General features: G+C 46.8%; 1 protein-coding gene and 1 long non-coding RNA gene across 2 annotated transcripts; both read left to right on the forward strand.

Moving 5' to 3' along the window:
• The first annotated feature begins 1,556 nt into the window (after nucleotides 1-1,556).
• LOC310835907 lies at nucleotides 1,557-16,633 on the forward strand. The gene is made up of 2 exons (XR_014559785.1): nucleotides 1,557-2,041; nucleotides 16,573-16,633. It is a non-coding gene; the product is annotated as an uncharacterized lncRNA (long non-coding RNA).
• LOC310835721 (E3 ubiquitin-protein ligase ZNRF4-like) lies at nucleotides 8,364-9,814 on the forward strand. Its single transcript, XM_083720659.1, has one exon. It carries the CDS (start codon nucleotides 8,725-8,727, stop codon nucleotides 9,784-9,786), a length of 1,062 nt encoding a protein of 353 aa, XP_083576785.1. The 5' UTR covers nucleotides 8,364-8,724; the 3' UTR covers nucleotides 9,787-9,814.
• Nucleotides 16,634-18,283: the final 1,650 nt, after the last annotated feature.

The raw sequence follows: 18,283 nt of genomic DNA on the forward strand, positions 1-18,283 counted from the left end.
CAGAAAAGGGCAACTGAAATGATCAAGGGGCTGGAGCAACTCTCCTATGAGGAAGGGTGGTGCTGTGGTCTAAACCCCTGAGCATCTTGGGCTTGCCGATTGGAAGGTCGGTGGTTCGAATCCCCATGACGTGGGTGAGCTCCCGTTGCTCTGTCGCAGCTCCTGCCAACCTAGCAGTTTGAAAGCACACCAGCACAAGTAGATAAATAGGTACGGCTGTGGCAGAAAGGTAAACAGCATTTCCATGTGCTCTGGTTTCCGTCACGGTGTCCCGTTGCACTAGAAGCGGTTTAGTCCTGCTGGCCACATGACCCAGAAAGCTGTCTGTGGACAAACGCTGGCTCCCCTGGCCTGAAAGCAAGATGAGCGCCGCAACCCCAGAGTCGCTTTTATGGAAGTGAGTGTTGGACCATAAAGAAGGCTGATTGCCAAAGAATTAATGCTTTTGAATTCTGGTGCTGGAGGAGACTCTGGAGAGTCCCATGGACTGCAAGAAGATCAAGCCTCTCCATTCTGAAGGAAATCAGCCCTGAGTGCTCACTGGAAGGACAGATCCTGAAGCTGAGGCTCCAAGACTTTGGCCACCTCATGAGAAGAGAAGACTCCCTGGAAAAGACCCTGATGTTGAGAAAGATGGAGGGCACAAGGAGAAGGGGATGACAGAGGACGGGATGGTGGGACATTGCTCTCGAAGCTACCAGCATGAGTCTGACCAAACTGCGGGAGGCAGTGGAAGACAGGAGTGCCTGGCATGCTCTGGTCCAGGGGGTCACGAAGAGGCGGACACGACTAAACGACTAAACAACAACAACAACCGCCCAGGGATCCTTTACCCTTTTTTTTTCTTTTTGGGGTTTTCTTGTTTGGGTGGGTTTTTTTAGCTTAACGGGGGGGGGCATTAAGAGGGGGCATGGTGAATGTGTGCACAGAGGAAGTGGATAGAGGAACGTTTTCCACCCTCTCTCCCAACTCTAGAACTGGTGGACATTGAGTGAAGCTGATTCAGGACAGATAAGAGAAAGCGTTTCTTCATGCAGTGCAGAGTCAAACTCATTCCTGCATGAGGAAATGAGGGTGGCTTTAAAAGAGGATTAGGGAAACTCAAGGAGGATGATAAACTTATCCGTGATCGCTGAGCAGAATGGCAAAGTCCTCCTTCCACTGCCAGAGGAGTAAGCATTTGGATATTCTCTGCTCGGAAGTGTGGCGTAACACTCAGGTCCTGCTTTGGGGCTCCTCAAATCACAGAATCACACAATTGTAGAGTTGTCTGGAGGGGATTGGAAGATGGATGGCGGCTAACAGATTGAGGTTGAATCCTGACAAGAAAGGAGTACTGTTTTGGGGGGACAGGGGGCGGACAGGTGTGGAGGACTCCCTGGTCCTGAATGGAGTAACTGTGCCCCTGAAGGACCAGGTGCGCAGCCTGGGAGTCATTCTGGACTCACAGCTGTCCATGGAGGCGCAGGTTAATTCTGTGTCCAGGGCAGCTGTTTATCAGCTCCGTTATGGTGCGCAGGCTGAGACCCTCCCTGCCCATGGACTGTCTTGCCAGAGTGGTACATGCTCTGGTTATCTCCCACTTGGACTACTGCAATGCGCTCTACGTGGGGCTACCTTTGAAGGTGACCTGGAAACTACAACTAATCCAGAATGCAGCAACTAGACTGGCCGCTGAGACCATATAACACCAGTCTTGAAAGTCCTACATTGGCTCCCAGTACATTTCCGAGCACAATTCAAAGTGTTGGTGCTGACCTTTAAAGCCTCGGTCCAGTATACCTGAAGGAGCGTCTCCACCCCCATCGTTCAGCCCGGACACTGAGGTCCAGCGCCGAGGGCCTTCTGGCGGTTCCCTCATTGCGAGAAGCCAAGTTACAAGGAACCAGCCAGAGGGCCTTCTCGGTGGTGGCACCCGCCCTGTGGAACACCCTCCCACCAGATGTCAAAGAGAAAAATAACTACCAAACTTTTAGAAGACATCTAAAGGCAGCCCTGTTCAGGGAAGCTTTTAATGTTTAATAGGTTATTGTATTTTAGTGTTTTGTTGGAAGCCCAGCCAGGTGGGCAGGGTATTAATAATAATAATAATAATAATAATAATAATAATAATAATAATAATAATAATAATTAGAAGGGACCCTGAGGTTCATGCAGTCCAACCCCCTCCAATATCCTTTGGGTCATTTGGTTGGCCACTTTGAGGAAAAGATGTGGGTCTAGATGTGGGTCCAGCAGCCAGGCCCTTCTTATTTCCTGGAGGACCTCTTCTTTTGAGCAAATCATTCTCTGCATCCTTCCATTGTCCTGTTTTGCTTCCAGCCTTTTGTTCCTTTCCTGCAGTCCCGGCCTACACTGTTCCCTCCCCTGCCTTCCCTCCGTATAAACATCTTTTGTTTCGGTGCAGTGTGTGTCTCCATCGCGCTATGTCTCGTCTCCTCCCCCCTCAGGTGTTTTTGCACTTTTGTAAAGAGAGACCAAACAGCTAAGCTGCAAACACGGCTCTCTGGGGTAATCTGACAAAAGTTCAGAGTTTTGCTCCTGACAGCTGAAGAAATCAAACACCCTCTCCGTAATGCGACGAGATGGATGGGAACGGATTGGGGACGTGGTGTAGCACGTTTAGGAAGGAGCTGAAAAACAAACCACCTCTGCCTCGCAAACTCCTGCTTTCACCCCATAGAACATCTCCATAGGGCAGAGAAATTCGACTCAGTTCACATTTAAAAGCTTAATCCATCCCGGTTATGATTCATTGGGCCAAAGATTTTGGGTATAACATACAGTTGAGTGATTGGATAAAACTATGGAAGGAAGGCTTAAAATTTACTGCATGTAATGCACTAAAAGAAAATGTGATGAAAATGATGTATAGATGGTATATTACACCAGTGAAGTTAGCAAAAAATGTATAATGTTGGAAATGTAAAGAAAAAGAGGGAACATTTTATCACATGTGGTGGGAATGCCAAAAGATGAAATGCTTCTGGGAGATGATATATAACGAGTTGGAAAAAATGTTGAAATATACATTTATAAAGAAGCCAGAAGCATTACTCTTGGGTATTGTTGGAAACGATATAAATAGAAAAGAATGTAAGCTTTTTCTATATGCAGTAACAGCAGCAAGAAGACTATTGGCCCCAAAATGGAAGCAAGAAGAATTACCAACGATGGAACAATGGAGGGTGAAATTAATGGACTATGCGGAACGTGACAAACTAACAGGAAGGATCTGAAACCGGCGGGACCAGAGGTTTACCGAAGACTGGAGTAAATTTACGGATTATTTGAAAAGTATTTGTGACGACCAGACAGCGTTTGTAGGTTTGCAAGAAGTTCTGTGAGGTATAATATTAGAAATATTGCAAAAATGGATAAGGAGATATGATATGTTAAGAGATGTAAAGGCAATAGTAAGCTAGGAAATGCATAAGAAGTGATTAAGACGGTGCTGATGGAAGTCCAATAAGAATGTATTTGTGATAAATTGTGTGGTACGTTTTATAATTTTGTATGTTAAAAACCAATTCAAATATATAAAAAAATAAAAATAAAAGCTGAATCCATCCAACATGAACTTTCTTGAAAGTATGAGAACTGAAACACACCACTTCTCCGAATTTTGTGATGCAGTTCTCAGACCAACCAGTGTGAAATATACGCGGAGTCCTGTCGTGATTTCATGCTCTTTATTGCAGCTTGGAAAACAGTGATTGAGTTGCCCCCCCAAACCTCAGGCTTTTATATACATTATTTACACAATGAGTCCCGTCTGATTGGCTGATTAACTTCCTACTGGAGCCTGATTGGTCTTTTCCTGCAGGCCAATCAGCTGATGTATTCTACCATCCTACCAGCCTCAAAGGCTGATTAACTTCCTCCTGGAGCCTGATTGGTCTTTTCCTGCAAGCCAATCAGTTGTTGCATTCTAGGATCCTACTTGCCTATTGTTCTAGGATCCAAGCTTAGTACATAACACAGTGTTTACAAAAATTCTCTCTGTCCCGCACCCCTTTCCCCCAAGCCTTTGGCTCCAAGGCAACTTTGGAACTCCCTGCCTGGAGAAGCGAGACTGTCTCCCTCTTTTAATTTTAGTATTTTTTTGGAAGCCACCCAGAGTGGCTGGGGAAGCCCAGCCAGATGGGCGGGGTATAAATAAATTATTATTATTATTATTATTATTATTATTATTATTATTATTATTATCTTTGTTATCCTCCTGCCAGCAAGTGAAGACTGCTTTATTCTGACAGGCTGTGGGGGACTGGGTGTTTTTTAAGGAAAGGGATTTCAAAAATAGTATTGGGCTGCCTTTGCTATCTACGTTCTAACAGATTTGCTTTTGTATTGCTTCGTTTCTGCCACAGTAATTGATATTTAGCTATTATCTTTTGTATGTTTTTTAGCTTTCTGGATTTTATCCATGTTTTAATTTTGAAAGGCTTCCTTGGGTTCCTTGAGTCTGGGGAAGAGCTGGGATAGTAGCTAAATGTAGCGACAGCAACAGGGGGAAGCATGCATAAAAATACATATTCTGGTGAAGATAACATACAAAAATGCGTTAGCAGACATTGCTTGCAAGAATTGTCTGTGTTAGTCAAAACTACATATGGAAAAGTGCTTATTTGGAGAGGATTTTTAAATGGATAAATAATTTTCAAAGCCAAGAAAATCGCCAGATATGCCAAGCTATGGTTACAGTGATCTGGGAAAAATAATATTCACTGTATATGAAATTGAAGAGTGCCAAGCCACATGAAAAGAGTCTGGAGGTCCTAGCACTTGTCTAAATTTCAAACCGCGTGCGATTTTTTTCTATAGTCGCTATATTCTGACGCAGAGATTTTTAAAAAGGCAAATCTGCAGATTGCTGCAGAAATTGCTGGAGAACTGGTTATAAGATTGGAAAAACGAGAAATGGAGAGGGACTGAAATGGATAGTCTGTTCCTCTCCAAGAGGCATTGGAATTCCTTGAGAGACCCTCCCCATAAACCCATCATGATATAGCTGGGGGCTGATAAAGCCCCACCTTGTTTCTGTGATTCTAAGATGTTTATCCCGCAGAATTTCTTACTTTTTCAGAAGCGTTAGCAAACCCTCCTCGTGTCCCAATTTCCCTGGGACAGTCCTGGAATTACGAAAAGTGTTATGTACTGGAGTTCTCACCCTGGGCCAGCAGGGGGGATACTGTAGATAGTTTTCACTCAGGTCCGCATATGCAAATAAGGAAATGAAAGTGACGTTCAGTGATTGGATAGTTACAGAAAGTGGTTACTGTTGCTTTGTAGTTGAGCTCTCTATATAAACAGGTTGGCTGAACCCTTCAGCTCAGTTCTGTTCTGGCCCGTGAATAAACAAGGACTGTTTGCAGAAACGCTGTGTCGTCTGATATGTTCAACCACAACTTAACAAAAGTCGCTCCTGCTTCCGATTTGATCACGAATGTCCCTGTTTCCCCCCGCCAGCGCTGCCACCACCAAGCCCCGGGGAGGAGAACGAGCCAGCCCTTGTCCTGAGCGACGGCGGCTGCAGCAATCGCGAGGTAGCATTCTGTTGCCTCTCCATGGCCGCTGCTACCAGTCTCCTCCCTGGGGCAGCCCGTAGCAGCTGCAGGAGAGAGGGCAAGAAGGAGGAAGAGAAGCTGTGGCCGCTGATGCCCAGCCCTGCACGACATGCCAGCCCTGAGGGGCAGGCAGGGGGCAGGGCTGCCCTGGGCGGGAAGAAAGGGGGAGCAGAAGGGAGCACAAGATTTGTTTGACAGTGGAATTTGCTGCCAAGGAGTGTGGTGGAGTCTCCTTCTTTGGAGGTCTTTAAGCAGAGGCTTGACAACCATATGTCAGGAGTGCTCTGATGGTGTTTCCTGCTTGGCAGGGGGTTGGACTCGGTGGCCCTTGGGGTCTCTTCCAACTCTATGATTCTATGATTCGTTCTGCCCGGACACTGAGATCCAGCGCCGAGGGCCTTCTGGTGGTTCCCTCATTACGAGAAGCAAAGCTACAGGGAACCAGGCAGAGGGCCTTCTCAGTAGTGGCGCCCGCCCTGTGGAACGCCCTCCCATCAGATGTCAAAGCGATAAATAACTACCTGACATTCAGAAGACATCTGAAGGCAGCCCTGTTCAGGGAAGTTTTTAATCTGTGATATTTTAGTGTATTTCTGGTTTTTATGGAAGCCGCCCAGAGTGGCTGGGGAAACCCAGCCAGATGGGCGGGGTACAAATAAATAATAATAATAATAATAATAATAATAATAATAATAATAATAATAATTAGGGAAGGAGTCAGCAAACTTTTTCAGCAGGGGGCCGGTCCACTGTCCCTCAGACCTCGTGGGGTGCCTGACTATATTTTGGAAAAAAAGAAATATGAACGAATTCCTATGCCCCACAAATAACCCAGAGATGCATTTTAAATACAGTGGACAAATTTGGGTTGCAAATGTGTTCCATGCAGGAGGCATGTTCGCAACCCACAGTGTTCGCAACCCGCAGTGCTGCGTCTGCGCACGTGCGGGTTGCAATACAGTGCTTCTGCGCATGCGCAAGTGCAGAAACCCGGAAGTAACCCGTTCCGGTACTTCTGGGTTCGGCACGGTGCGCAACCCAAAATCACACACTGTAACCCGAGGTATGACTGTGAAAGCACACATTCTGCTCATGTAAAGACACCAGGCAAGCCCCACAAATAACCCAGAGATGCATTTTAAATAAAAGGACACATTCTGCTCATGTAAAGACACCAGGCAGGCCCCACAAATAACCCAGAGATGCATTTTAAATAAAAGGACACATTCTGCTCATGTAAAGACACCAGGCAGGCCCCACAAATAACCCAGAGATGCATTTTAAATAAAAGGACACATTCTGCTCATGTAAAGACACCAGGCAGGCCCCACAAATAACCCAGAGATGCATTTTAAATAAAAGCACACATTCTGCTCATGTAAAGACACCAGGCAGGCCCCACAAATCACCCAGAGATGCATTTTAAATAAAAGCACACATTCTACTCATGTAAAAACACACTGATTCCTAGACTGTCCATGAGCCAGATTTAGAAGGCGATTGGGCCGGATCTGGCCCCCGGGCCTTAATTTGCCTGCCCATGATTTCGGGAAACGCTTTGTGCATCTGTGTCTAATCTAGTCCATTTCTAATATTTATTTACTGGTGTGTGTTTTTCCTTTTTGTAAATCTTCCAAAGAATGGAGTTGGAGGTGGTCTGTCCTGTGTCCTATTAGGGTAATGGTAGTGGCACTTGCCCTTCTACTGTTAGGAAATGGGATGTGACAAAAGGGGGGTAGAAGGGTGGGATGCAGGTGGCACTGTGGTCTAAACCACTGAGCCTCTTGGGCTTGCCGATCAGAAGGTCGGCGGTTCAAATCCCCATGACGGGGTGAGCTCCCATTGCTCGGTCCCTGCTCCTGCCAACCTAGCAGTTCGAAAGCACATCAAAGTGCAAGTAGATAAATAGGTACCACTCTGGCAGGAAGGTAAACGGCATTTCCATGCGCTGCTCTGGTTTCAGTGTTCCGTTGCACCAGAATCAGCTTAGTCCTGCTGGCCACATGACCTTGAAAAACTGTCTGCGGACAAATGTCGGCTCCCTTGGCCTGAAAGCGAGACAGGCGCCGCAACCGCAGAGTCGTTCACGACTGGACTTAACTGTCAGGGGTCCTTTACCTTTTTTTTTGAAAGGTCAGTTGGGGGTGGGGTGAGTGAAAAATGCCCCTGTTTCCATCTGAGGGATGTTGGAGGGTATGAAATGTACAACTAATCCAGAGTGCGGCAGCTAGACTGGTGACTGGGAGCGGCCCCCGGAACCATATAACACCGATCCTTAAAGACCTACATTGGCTCCCGGTACGTTTCCGAGCACAATTCAAAGTGTTGGTGCTGACCTTGAAAGCCCTAAATGGCTTTGGCCCAGTAGACCTGAAGGAGCATCTCCACCCCCATCGTTCAGCTCCGAGGGCCTTCTGGAAGTTCCCTCCCTGAGAGAAGTGAAGTAACAGGGAATCAGGCAGAGGGACTTCTCAGTGGTGGCGCCTGCCCTGTGGAATGCCCTCCCACCAGATATCAAGGAAATAAACAACTATCTGACTTTTAGAAGACATCTGAAGGCAGTCCCGTTTAGGGAAGTTTTTAATGTTTGATGTTTTATTGTGTTTTTGGTGTTCTGTTGGGAGCCATTCAGAGTGCTGGGGAGGCCCAGCCAGATGGGAGGGGTAGAATGGTAGATTATTAGGCTGCAAGTGTGTCCTCTGCCAGTCCAGAAGGGAATCTGGGCAGAGTCATGGGATGGTTGGATGAGTCCATCTGCAGCTCTGCAAGAAGAACGGGCTTAGTGAAGTAACTCCCAGAAGCCATGGGGAGGGGATAGAGACAGGTGTGGTGGTCGAGAAAGGCAAGACGGTGAGGTCACAAAGGGCCAGGGAGAAAGTTCTAGGAGGCCACTTGGAGGAAGTGGCTGGGGTCATTTAGGAGAAGCCAGCAGGCCCAGCCTGTTGAGAGGGCAGAGGGAAAGGGGAAAGCACCTGGTCAGATCTACCTCTCACCTCTGCCGCAACGCTTCAGTCTCATGGAAACGCAGGTCAACATCTTGAGGAAACAGCTCCTCTTCTAGAGACTTGCAAAGCTCCCCTCCAAGCCAGCCCCAGTTGCGTTGACCTTCGTGGTAGGATTCAGCACAGCCCTAAGATCTCTGAAAGCACCACCAGCTATGCGACTTCTCTTTCCGCCACCTTCCCGCGTGGTTGCCATGTTCCTGGTCCTCCAAGTCCAAGCGGGGAGAGCCTTCATCCGCGCCGTCCACAGCCACGACTCCCCCTCCCTCGATTTCAGGGCCCTGCCCGCTCTCTTTGGGCCCCTGCTCCCCACGGAAGGGCTCACAGGGTCCCTGGTCGAAGCGAGCCCCGCAAACGCCTGCCACCCCATCGAAGGTCCACCCAACACCTCTTCAGCCTTCATAGTGCTCATCCGCCGGTACAACTGTTCCTTTACCACCAAGGTCCTCCACGCCCAGCAAGCTGGCTTCCACGCTGCCATCATCTACAACGTCGACTCCCAGACGCTCGTGAGCATGGTGAGACAGCCAGACACCATGCATCCCATCCATATCCCTGCTGTGTTCACGACAGATGTGGCCTCAAGGATCCTGAAGCGGCTCCATGGCGCCGGGAAGCTGAACTCGGTGGTCCTGATGCCCGAATACTTCCACTTCACCTGGAAGGTGGCTTCTGGGACCACCCGAATTTCCTCCTCGCACCCCTGCAGGTGTCACATCCAGCTGCCCGGGCCATGCTCTCAGCTTTCACTTCTCCACACTTTCTGGTTCTTCTGCATCCCGGTGTCCGCCTTGATAGCTGCATTGCTCATTGAGAAATACCTGTTGAGGTGCCACAGGTGGAAGGTGGGGAGAAGCTTCCGCCTCCAAGGAAACAGGGGGGAGCTGCTCACCTTCTCCTTCCCCAGCTCCAGGTACCAGGAATGCGCCATCTGCTTGGAGAAGTACGTTGAGAGGGACAGCCTGAAGGTCCTTTCCTGCTCACATGCATTTCACAGCAAGTGCATCGACCTCTGGCACATCACCCAAGCCAGGAGCAAGACCTGCCCTCTCTGCATGCAGAGGGTCATGGTGGTCACCCGTTTGCAAGCGGTGAGGCTGTGGAAAGAGGGGGCCACAAGGGACAGCCACCGGACCCTGTGGCCCAGCAAAGCCAGAACCGCCGTGGATCAACGAGCTTGCCTCTTGTTCCCCCAGCAACTCCCTTCCCGGTTCTGAAAAATATAATAAAACCAAGAATGAGGAAGGGGTGGTCCCTCTGTTGCAATAACCAAGGAAGGGGCAATAATCAGCCATGGAGGGCTGGAGGAGGATGTGGAATATGTGGAGGAGGATGTGGAATATGTGGAGGAGGATGTGGAATATGGGGAGGGGAGGGAGAGAGAATGACCGGTTTCTCTGTTACACTGATAAACCCCAAAAGTTTGGCCGATACGGGAGTTCTTCTCAGAGCTTCTTGGCAACCAGAAAGGAAGGCAAACAACTGACCCATGGGGCAGGGTGGGTGGGAGAGAGAATGGATAGGAAATAATGACAGTGCAGGAGATTGCTGCAATTTATTCTGCTCCGCAATGTTAGTGGCAAAAAAAGGGGGGGGGGCCTTTCTGATGAGGATCAGAAAATACAGAGAGTATTTATTTGGCACCTGGCCAAAACACGGCAGCTGGAAGGTGATTATTTATTTTATTTATTTATTTATTTATTTATTTATTTATTTGGTTGGTTGGTTGGTTGGTTGGTTGGTTGGTTGGTTGGTTGGTTGGTTTTTCAAATTAAGATTTTACAGAGATATATCCAACATAAATCATAAAAACAAGATTCCAAGGAATCTCCTGAACTTCCACCCTCCCCTTTGTGGGTCCTATTATTAGTCAATTCCTCCCGCATCTTTTATGATCATCCAAACCCTTTACCCTCTTCCATTGTGTCCAGAATTCAACCTTAAACGACAAGTGCTATTCCAATCCTACTAACAGTTTTAACTGTTTACAACAGTCTTTAAGGTAAGTTATAAATTTTCCCAGTTCTTCGTTAACATTTTGGTCCTCCTGATTTCTGAAACTTCTGGTCATTTTAGCCATTTCAGCATAGTCCATCAACTTCATCTGCCATTCTTCTCTGGTAGCGACTTTATCTTCTTTCCATCTCTGGGCCAATAACATCCACACAGCCATGGTTGCATACATAAATAGTCTTTTCTGCTCACTTGGGATTTTGGCACCTAGAATTCCTAAAAGGAAGGCTTCAGGCTTTTTTATATATCATTTCCCAAAATCCTTTTACTGCTTTATAATTCCACCTTTTCCTTACAATTCCACTTTTTCCTTACAATTCCAGGGTACATTTGAGCATGTTTTATACAGTACATTTTTGCTAATTTAAGGTAAAGGTAAAGGAACCCCTGACCATTAGGTCCAGTCATGACCGACCCTGGGGTTGCAGCGCTCATCTTGCTTTATTGGCTGAGGGAGCCGGTGTACAGCTTCCGGGTCATGTGGCCAGCATGACTAAGCCACTTCTGGCGAACCAGAGCAGCGCACGGAAACGCCATTTACCTTCCTGCCAGAGCGGTACCTATTTATCTATTTGCACGTTGACATGCTTTCGAACTGCTAGGTTGGCAGGAGCAGGGACCGAGCAACGGGAGCTCACCCCGTCACGGGGACTCGAACCACCGACCTTCTGATCGGCAAGCCCTAGGCTCTGTGGTTTAACCCACAGCGCCACCCGCGTCCCTTTTGTTAATTTGCTAGCAGTTAAATACCATCGGTACATCATTTCCATATGCAGCCCATATATATTTTCTTGCAACATATAACATGCCGTGAACTTTAAATCAGAATTCCATAACTTCTCCCAAGCTGTAAGCTGTATGTTGTGCCCAAAGTCTCTTGCCCAGAAGGTGATTCTTTTGCTGCAACTCCTGCATTGCAGAGGGTTGGAGTAGATGAACCTTGGGTGTCCCACTTTGTAAGCCTATGATTCTATATTGCTGGTTTCTTGACTCCCATCAACCCTGCCAGTGGTCCAAGCTTTTTACCCTCCCCCCTCTGTGTTTTTTTTCTTTCTTAGAAGTTTTTTATTATTATTATCAATGTAAAAATGCCAAAAAACAACAGAGAAAATGTAATCAAAGTTATGAATCAAAGGCAGGCGTCCACAAACTTGGCCCTCCAGCTGTTTTGGGACTGCAATTCCCATCATCCCTGACCACTGGTCCTGTTAGCTAGGGATGATGGGAGTTGTAGTCCGAAACCGCTGGAAAGCCAAGTTTGGGGATGCCGGATCAAAGGGAGCAGTACAAAGGATGTACCATATTTTTCGCTCTAGAAGACACACCAGACCACAAGGCACACCTAGTTTTTGGAGGAGGAAAACAAGAAAAAAATATATTCTGAATCTCAGAAGCCAGAACAGCAAAAGGGATCGCTGCGCAGTGAAAGCAGCAATCCCTCTTGCGCAGCCTGCATTCGCTCCATAAGATGCACAAACATTTCCCCTTACTTTTTAGGAGGGAAAAAGTGAGTCTTATAGAGCAAAAAATACGGTATTTTTCCAAGTGGAGAGCAGAGAATTTAGAAAACATAAGGGCAACAAAGCGTATCATGAAAGCCAAATTTCACAAACCGGTGTGGGAAGAGACTTTGACGCAGTGGGAATAAACCATGCCTTTATGAGGAGCAATTGAGGGACTTGGTTATGTTTAGCCTAGAGAAGAGGTGGCTGAGAGGGCAGGACCCAAACGAATGGACTCAAATGGCAAGAGGAGATTCTGATTCAGTGTTAGGAAGGACATTCTGGTGGGAAGAGCTATTCAACAGTGAAATGAATGGCCTTGGGTGATGGTGGGTGTTAAGTTGTGGGTGAACATATCAGACAACACAGCGATTCTCCAAACAGCTCTTGTTTATTCAGAAGCCAGAACAGAACTGAGCTGAAGGGCTCAGTCAGCCTGCTTATATAGAGCTCCAGTATAATGTTACTGTAGCAACTTTCTAAAACTATCCAATCACTGAACGTCACTTTCGATCCTTCATTTGCATAACTATCTACAGTGTCCCCCTGCTGGCCCAGGGTGAGAACTTCAGTACATAACAGTGGGCTTCCCTTCACTGGAGCATGGATGGCCACCTGTCAGGGATAGAATCATAGAATAGAATCATAGAATCATAGAATCATAGAGTTGGAAGAGACCATGAGGGCCATCGAGTCCAACCCCCTGCCAAGCAGGAAACACCATCAGAGCACTCCTGACATATGGTTGTCAAGCCTCTGCTTAAAGACCTCCAAAGAAGGAGACTCCACCACACTCCTTGGCAGCAAATTCCACTGTCAAACAGCTCTTACTGTCAGGAAGTTCTTCCTAATGTTTAGGTGGAATCTTCTTTCTTGTAGTTTGGATCCATTGCTCCGTGTCCGCTTCTCTGGAGCAGCAGAAAACAACCTTTCTCCCTCCTCTATGTGACATCCTTTTATATATTTGAACATGGCTATCATATCACCCCTTAACCTCCTCTTCTCCAGGCTAAACATGCCCAGCTCCCTTAGCCGTTCCTCATAAGGCATCGTTTCCAGGCCTTTGACCATTTTGGTTGCCCTCCTCTGGACACGTTCCAGTTTCTCAGTGTCCTTCTTGAACTGTGGTGCCCAGAACTGGACACAGTACTCCAGGTGAGGTCTGACCAGAGCAGAATACAGTGGCACTATTACTTCCCTTGATCTAGATGCTATACTCCTGTTGATGCAGCCCAGAATTGCATTGGCTCTTTTAGCTGCCGCGTCACACTGTTGGCTCATGTCAAGTTTGTGGTCAACCAAGACTCCTAGATCCTTTTCACATGTACTGCTCTCAAGCCAGGTGTCACCCATCTTGTATTTGTGCCTCTCATTTTTTTTGCCCAAGTGCAATACTTTACATTTCATTGCTTGAGTTGAGATTCCTGCCTTGCAGTGGGTTGGTCTAGATGGCCCCTTGGGGTCCCCTCCAACTCTACAATTCTGGGATTCAGTCTAAATGGGAGGTCGCTCACCAAAATGCACCCAGAAGCTGGGTTTTGAAGTGTTTCATTTACAAAAGTTAGAAAAATACAACCAGTGCTACAGATAGAAGTAGTGCGACTCATGCAACACGTTGGCGGCTAATATACACACAATAATCACCGAAATAATTATGCATTCTTTATCAATCTCCTGAGAAAAATACAAAAACTTACGCAAAGCCACAGAGACTACCCAACCTAAGATGAACTTATAATGTCTGACTTCAATGGATTTTTCAAAGACTGAGTTAAGCATTTGAAAAATTAGTAATGAAAGAGTGTGTTTATATCCAGATCCAAATAGGGTAACCTTGCTAAGCAAATCAGTCTCTTAAGCTTAAGCCAAGAAATAGTATTCTCTATGAAATGTAAGTATATTTGTATAAATTTTTCTAGTAAGTCTGATTTCACGTATAATGGATATGTATTTTTGATTTAATTGAATATTTAGGTAAAGGTAAAGGGACCCTGACCATTAGGTCCAGTCGTGGATGACTCTGGGGTTGCGGCGCTCATCTCGCTTTATTGGCCGAGGGAGCCGGCGTACAGCTTCCGGGTCATGTGGCCAGTATGACTAAGCCGCTTCTGGCGAACCAGAGCAGCGCATGGATACACTGTTTACCTTCCCGCTGGAGTGGTACCTATTTATCTACTTGCACTTTGACGTCCTTTTGAACTGCTAGGTTGGCAGGAGCAGGGACCGAGCAACAGGAGCTCACCCCGTCGCGGGGATTTGAACCGCTGACCTTCTGATCGGCAAGTCCTAGGCTCTGTGGTTTAACCCACAGTGCCACCCGTGTCCCTTTAATTGAATATTTAGAAGTGCATCGAGTTATTTCTAATAGGATTTGGTTTGAATTATTATTAGTAAATATCAATATACGTATCAAGGCTTTGAGATTGGACCACTGAAGGAGCCCAGAAAGCTACCTTGGGAGTTGGCTACCTGCAAGCCCCAGTAAAAGGGCCCCATCGGGGGTGAACAGCGGCCTCTTGATTATTTGGATTGCCAGGGCGAAACAGGTGCAAAACGCCGACACCCTGTCCACAACTTCATTAACATCCATCTACAACTTCACTAGCATCTCTCGGTATTGTGAACAACACCAAACTTACCTTTTGTTGGTATCTTCAGGAACTCATTTACAAAGGTTAGCAGCTGACCAACCTGATGAAGGCAGAAGCCAGGGGTACTACGCTTTCCAGTCTGACTTCCTGATCAGCCCACTTGAAGCTAGATTATAATTCTTCATCGAGGGCCACTCAGAATACAAGACAGATCCCTCTTCAGCCTCTCCCAGGGAAGGGCCGTCCAATCAGGTTTCCCCCATCCTTTCCTACTTAGCTATCAGATGTACTGCAATTTTCTTGGAATGACTTTTAAGAAGAAGAAGGAGATGCACAAAAGCAGACCTTAATTAACTGGCAGCTTTGACTTGCGAGGAGTCAAAGGAGGAGGTGGAAGTAGGAAAGAGAAAGGAATATTAATGCAGTCTCCCACATCAGTTACGGAAGCCGGAGGAAAGGGAAGGGGCAGCAAGACTCAGTTCAGCTCCACTTGCAAACGATGCTGCCAAAAACATCCACCTGAAGATGCAAGTGATAGACTATATGGAGATGGCAGAAATGACTGGCAGAATCCGAGACCTGGGAGAAGAGTCGATGGAAGAGGACTGGAAGAAGTACTTGCAGAAACATTGCAAAATGTTTGAATGTTAAAATGATGTTGGATTTAAAGAGAATATGGCATCAGTGATATAGTTAAAAGGAGTATGCAAAAATTCTTAAAAAGAAAAGGGGGGAAAGACCAGGGTAATATTATGTCAAACTTAAACAAAATGGCACAAGGGTTTAAGTTATAAAGAATAGTTAAAAATTGATAATGAAAAGAGAAGAAAAATTGGAGACATAATAGGTTGAAATATATAATTATAAATGAGGTCTGAAAGAGGGTTAGAATTTGCTGAACTTGATTGTGTAAAGGGGAACACAAAAAAGGGAGATGTGAGGAAGTCAAGAAAGAAGGTTATATAGATAATAAGTTAAAAATTGGATTTACTCTTGTTTATGTTTTTACTGTCTTTTTCTGTTTTTTTGTGATGTATTTTTTCTTTTTGATGTATTTTTTCTTTGTTGTATGTTTGTCCTATTATATAAAATCTTAATAAATATCTTTTTTAAAAAAACCAAAAGCATCTACCTGGAATCACCTCTCTTCCTGAAATTTGACAGGCTTCGTCCCATCAGGAAGGGGCAACCATGAGAGCAATTGGCAACCGATTCTAGCAGAAAATGTAAAAGGTTTGACTCTTTTTTAAAGCAGGGGTGGCAAGCTTTTTTTCTTTTCTTTGCCCCAATGGGCCAGAGAGCCATCGCTGTTTATCAGCTCCATCTGGTACGCAGGATGAGATCCTACCTGTCCTCAGACTGTCTCGCCAGAGTGGTGCATGCTCTAGTTATCTCTCACTTGGACTACTGCAATGCGCTCTACGTGACCCGCTTTGAAGGTGACCCAGAAACTACAACTAATCCAGAATGCGGCAGCTAGACTAGGGACTGGGAGCAGCTGCTGAGACCACATAACACCGGTCTTGAAAGACCTACATTGGGTCCCAGTACGTTTCCGAGCACAATTCAAAGTGTTGGTGCTGACCTTTAAGGACCTAAACGGCCTCGGTCCAGTATACCTGAAGGAGCGTCTCCACCCCATCGTTCGCCCAGACACTGAGGTCCAGCTCCGAGGGCCTTCTGGCAGTTCCCTCCCTGAGAGAAGTGAAGTTACAGGGAACCAGGCAGAGGGCCTTCTCGGTGGTGGCACCCGCCCTGTGGAACGCCCTCCCACCAGATGTCAAAGAGAAAAACAACTACCAGACTTTTAGAAGACGTCTGAAGGCAGCCCTGTTTAGGGAAGCTTTTAATGTTTAATAGGTTATTGTATTTTAATATTCTGTTGGAAGCCACCCAGAGTGGCTGGGGAAACCGAGCCAGATGGGTGGGGTATAAATAATAAATTATTATTATTATTATTATTATTATTATTATTATTATTATTATTATTATCATCATCATCATCATCATCATCATCATCTTCCAAGGGCGCTTTCATGGAGAAAGCTGGTTTTTCCCCCGCTGCTCCAGAGGCGAGGACCCAAACCTATGGATTCAAGTTGCAAGAAAGGCGATTCCAACAAAACATCAGCAAGAATTTGGCAGTGCAAAGGACTCCATGGAAGGTGGCAGACTCTCCTTCCTTGGAGGTTTTTAAACAGAGGTTTGCAGGTCCAGCTGTCAGGGATTTTGAAGCTGTGGTTCCTGTTTTGCAGGGGGCTGGACCCCCTCTCTTCCAACTCACTGACTCTGTTGAATAACCCACAATTTCCCACAATTCTGCACCTTTGCTTTAAAACCCAAATCCTCATGGTATTTCATCACCATATCTGTGCAAAGATACATTTTGCATGCCTTTGACTAACATGCAGATTTGTGCAAGCAACCCCCCCACCCCCATAGCTGTGCATTTCTGTATATATTACCGGGCATCATGAAATTCAGGAAAGTGCAGATTCCGAAGGATAGCGCGCATATTTGGTGCAAGTTAGGCGGTCTCTCGTTAGAATGGAAACAAAATAAAATCCCTAGCAAACAACCACAACAGCCCGATAGATTGTTTTCTCGTTCCGAAGGCCTCCCTGGATGAAAGCGGCTGCTGTTTCTCTTGAGTGTCTTTGGCAATGCGCACCTGCTCTAATTAAAAGCAGTTTGTTTCATGGCGTCCCTAGTTATCTCAGCGGTGGGGACAGTGGCTGGAGCTAATATTCTCTCCCCTCCCCATATTCACAAACACACATAACGCAAAGCTCCGCCTTCCAGCCTTTCTAGAGCTCCATCCACGACTGGGTTTTCGCTAGGAAGCCAAAACACTAAATCCACATTTGTGGAGGGAGTTGGGGTATGTTTTTCTTTCCTATTACCACATTTTTCACTCTATTAGATGCACCGAACCATAAGACGCACCTAGTTTTTAGGGGAGGAAGACAAGAAATAAGAAAGCAACGCAAAGCCTCCTGAGCAAAGAGGGAGCGCTCCTCCCTCTTCGCTCAGAAGGCTTTGCGGGGCTATTCCTGAAGCCAGGAGAGGAAGCGGGATTGGTGCCCACTGTCAGGGAACTGCCATCGGAGCCAGAGGCGGAGGGAAGGCTCCAGAGGGATGCCGGAGAGGGTCCCAGCAGGCAGAGAGGCAGCCCATCTGCTGGGGAAGGAAATCAGCGTAACACCAGTGGAGAAGGGGGGCAGATGGGGGAATCGGAGAGGAGGCTCCAGGACTCCTCGCCGGAGACCAGCGGGGAGAGCACGGGTCCTCCGCTGCCCACACCCTCCCTGCGCAGAAGACTTCCGCGCAGGGAGAGTAGGAGGAGACTTGGCGTCAAAGAACTTCTTTGCTGGAAGAAGTTCAAGAAACGCCCACTGACGGATTCTGCCAGTGACTGAGGCAGCCACGGGTGTGAGGCTGTCCAGACAGAAAGGGTTCAACCAGGTAACCTAGCCAGGAGTGGTGGCAACTTACGCACGAGCAACCCCTAGAACCATTACACACACCAATCCCTCTTGCCCTCCTGGCTTCAGTGAAAGCAAGCCTCTTGGCTTTCTCCCCACTTCCCGCATGAGCTGCACGCTCTT

The sequence above is a fragment of the Podarcis gaigeae genome, assembly GCF_964106915.1.
Source record: "Podarcis gaigeae genome assembly, chromosome: 18".
Classification (NCBI taxonomy): Eukaryota; Metazoa; Chordata; class Lepidosauria; order Squamata; family Lacertidae; genus Podarcis; species Podarcis gaigeae.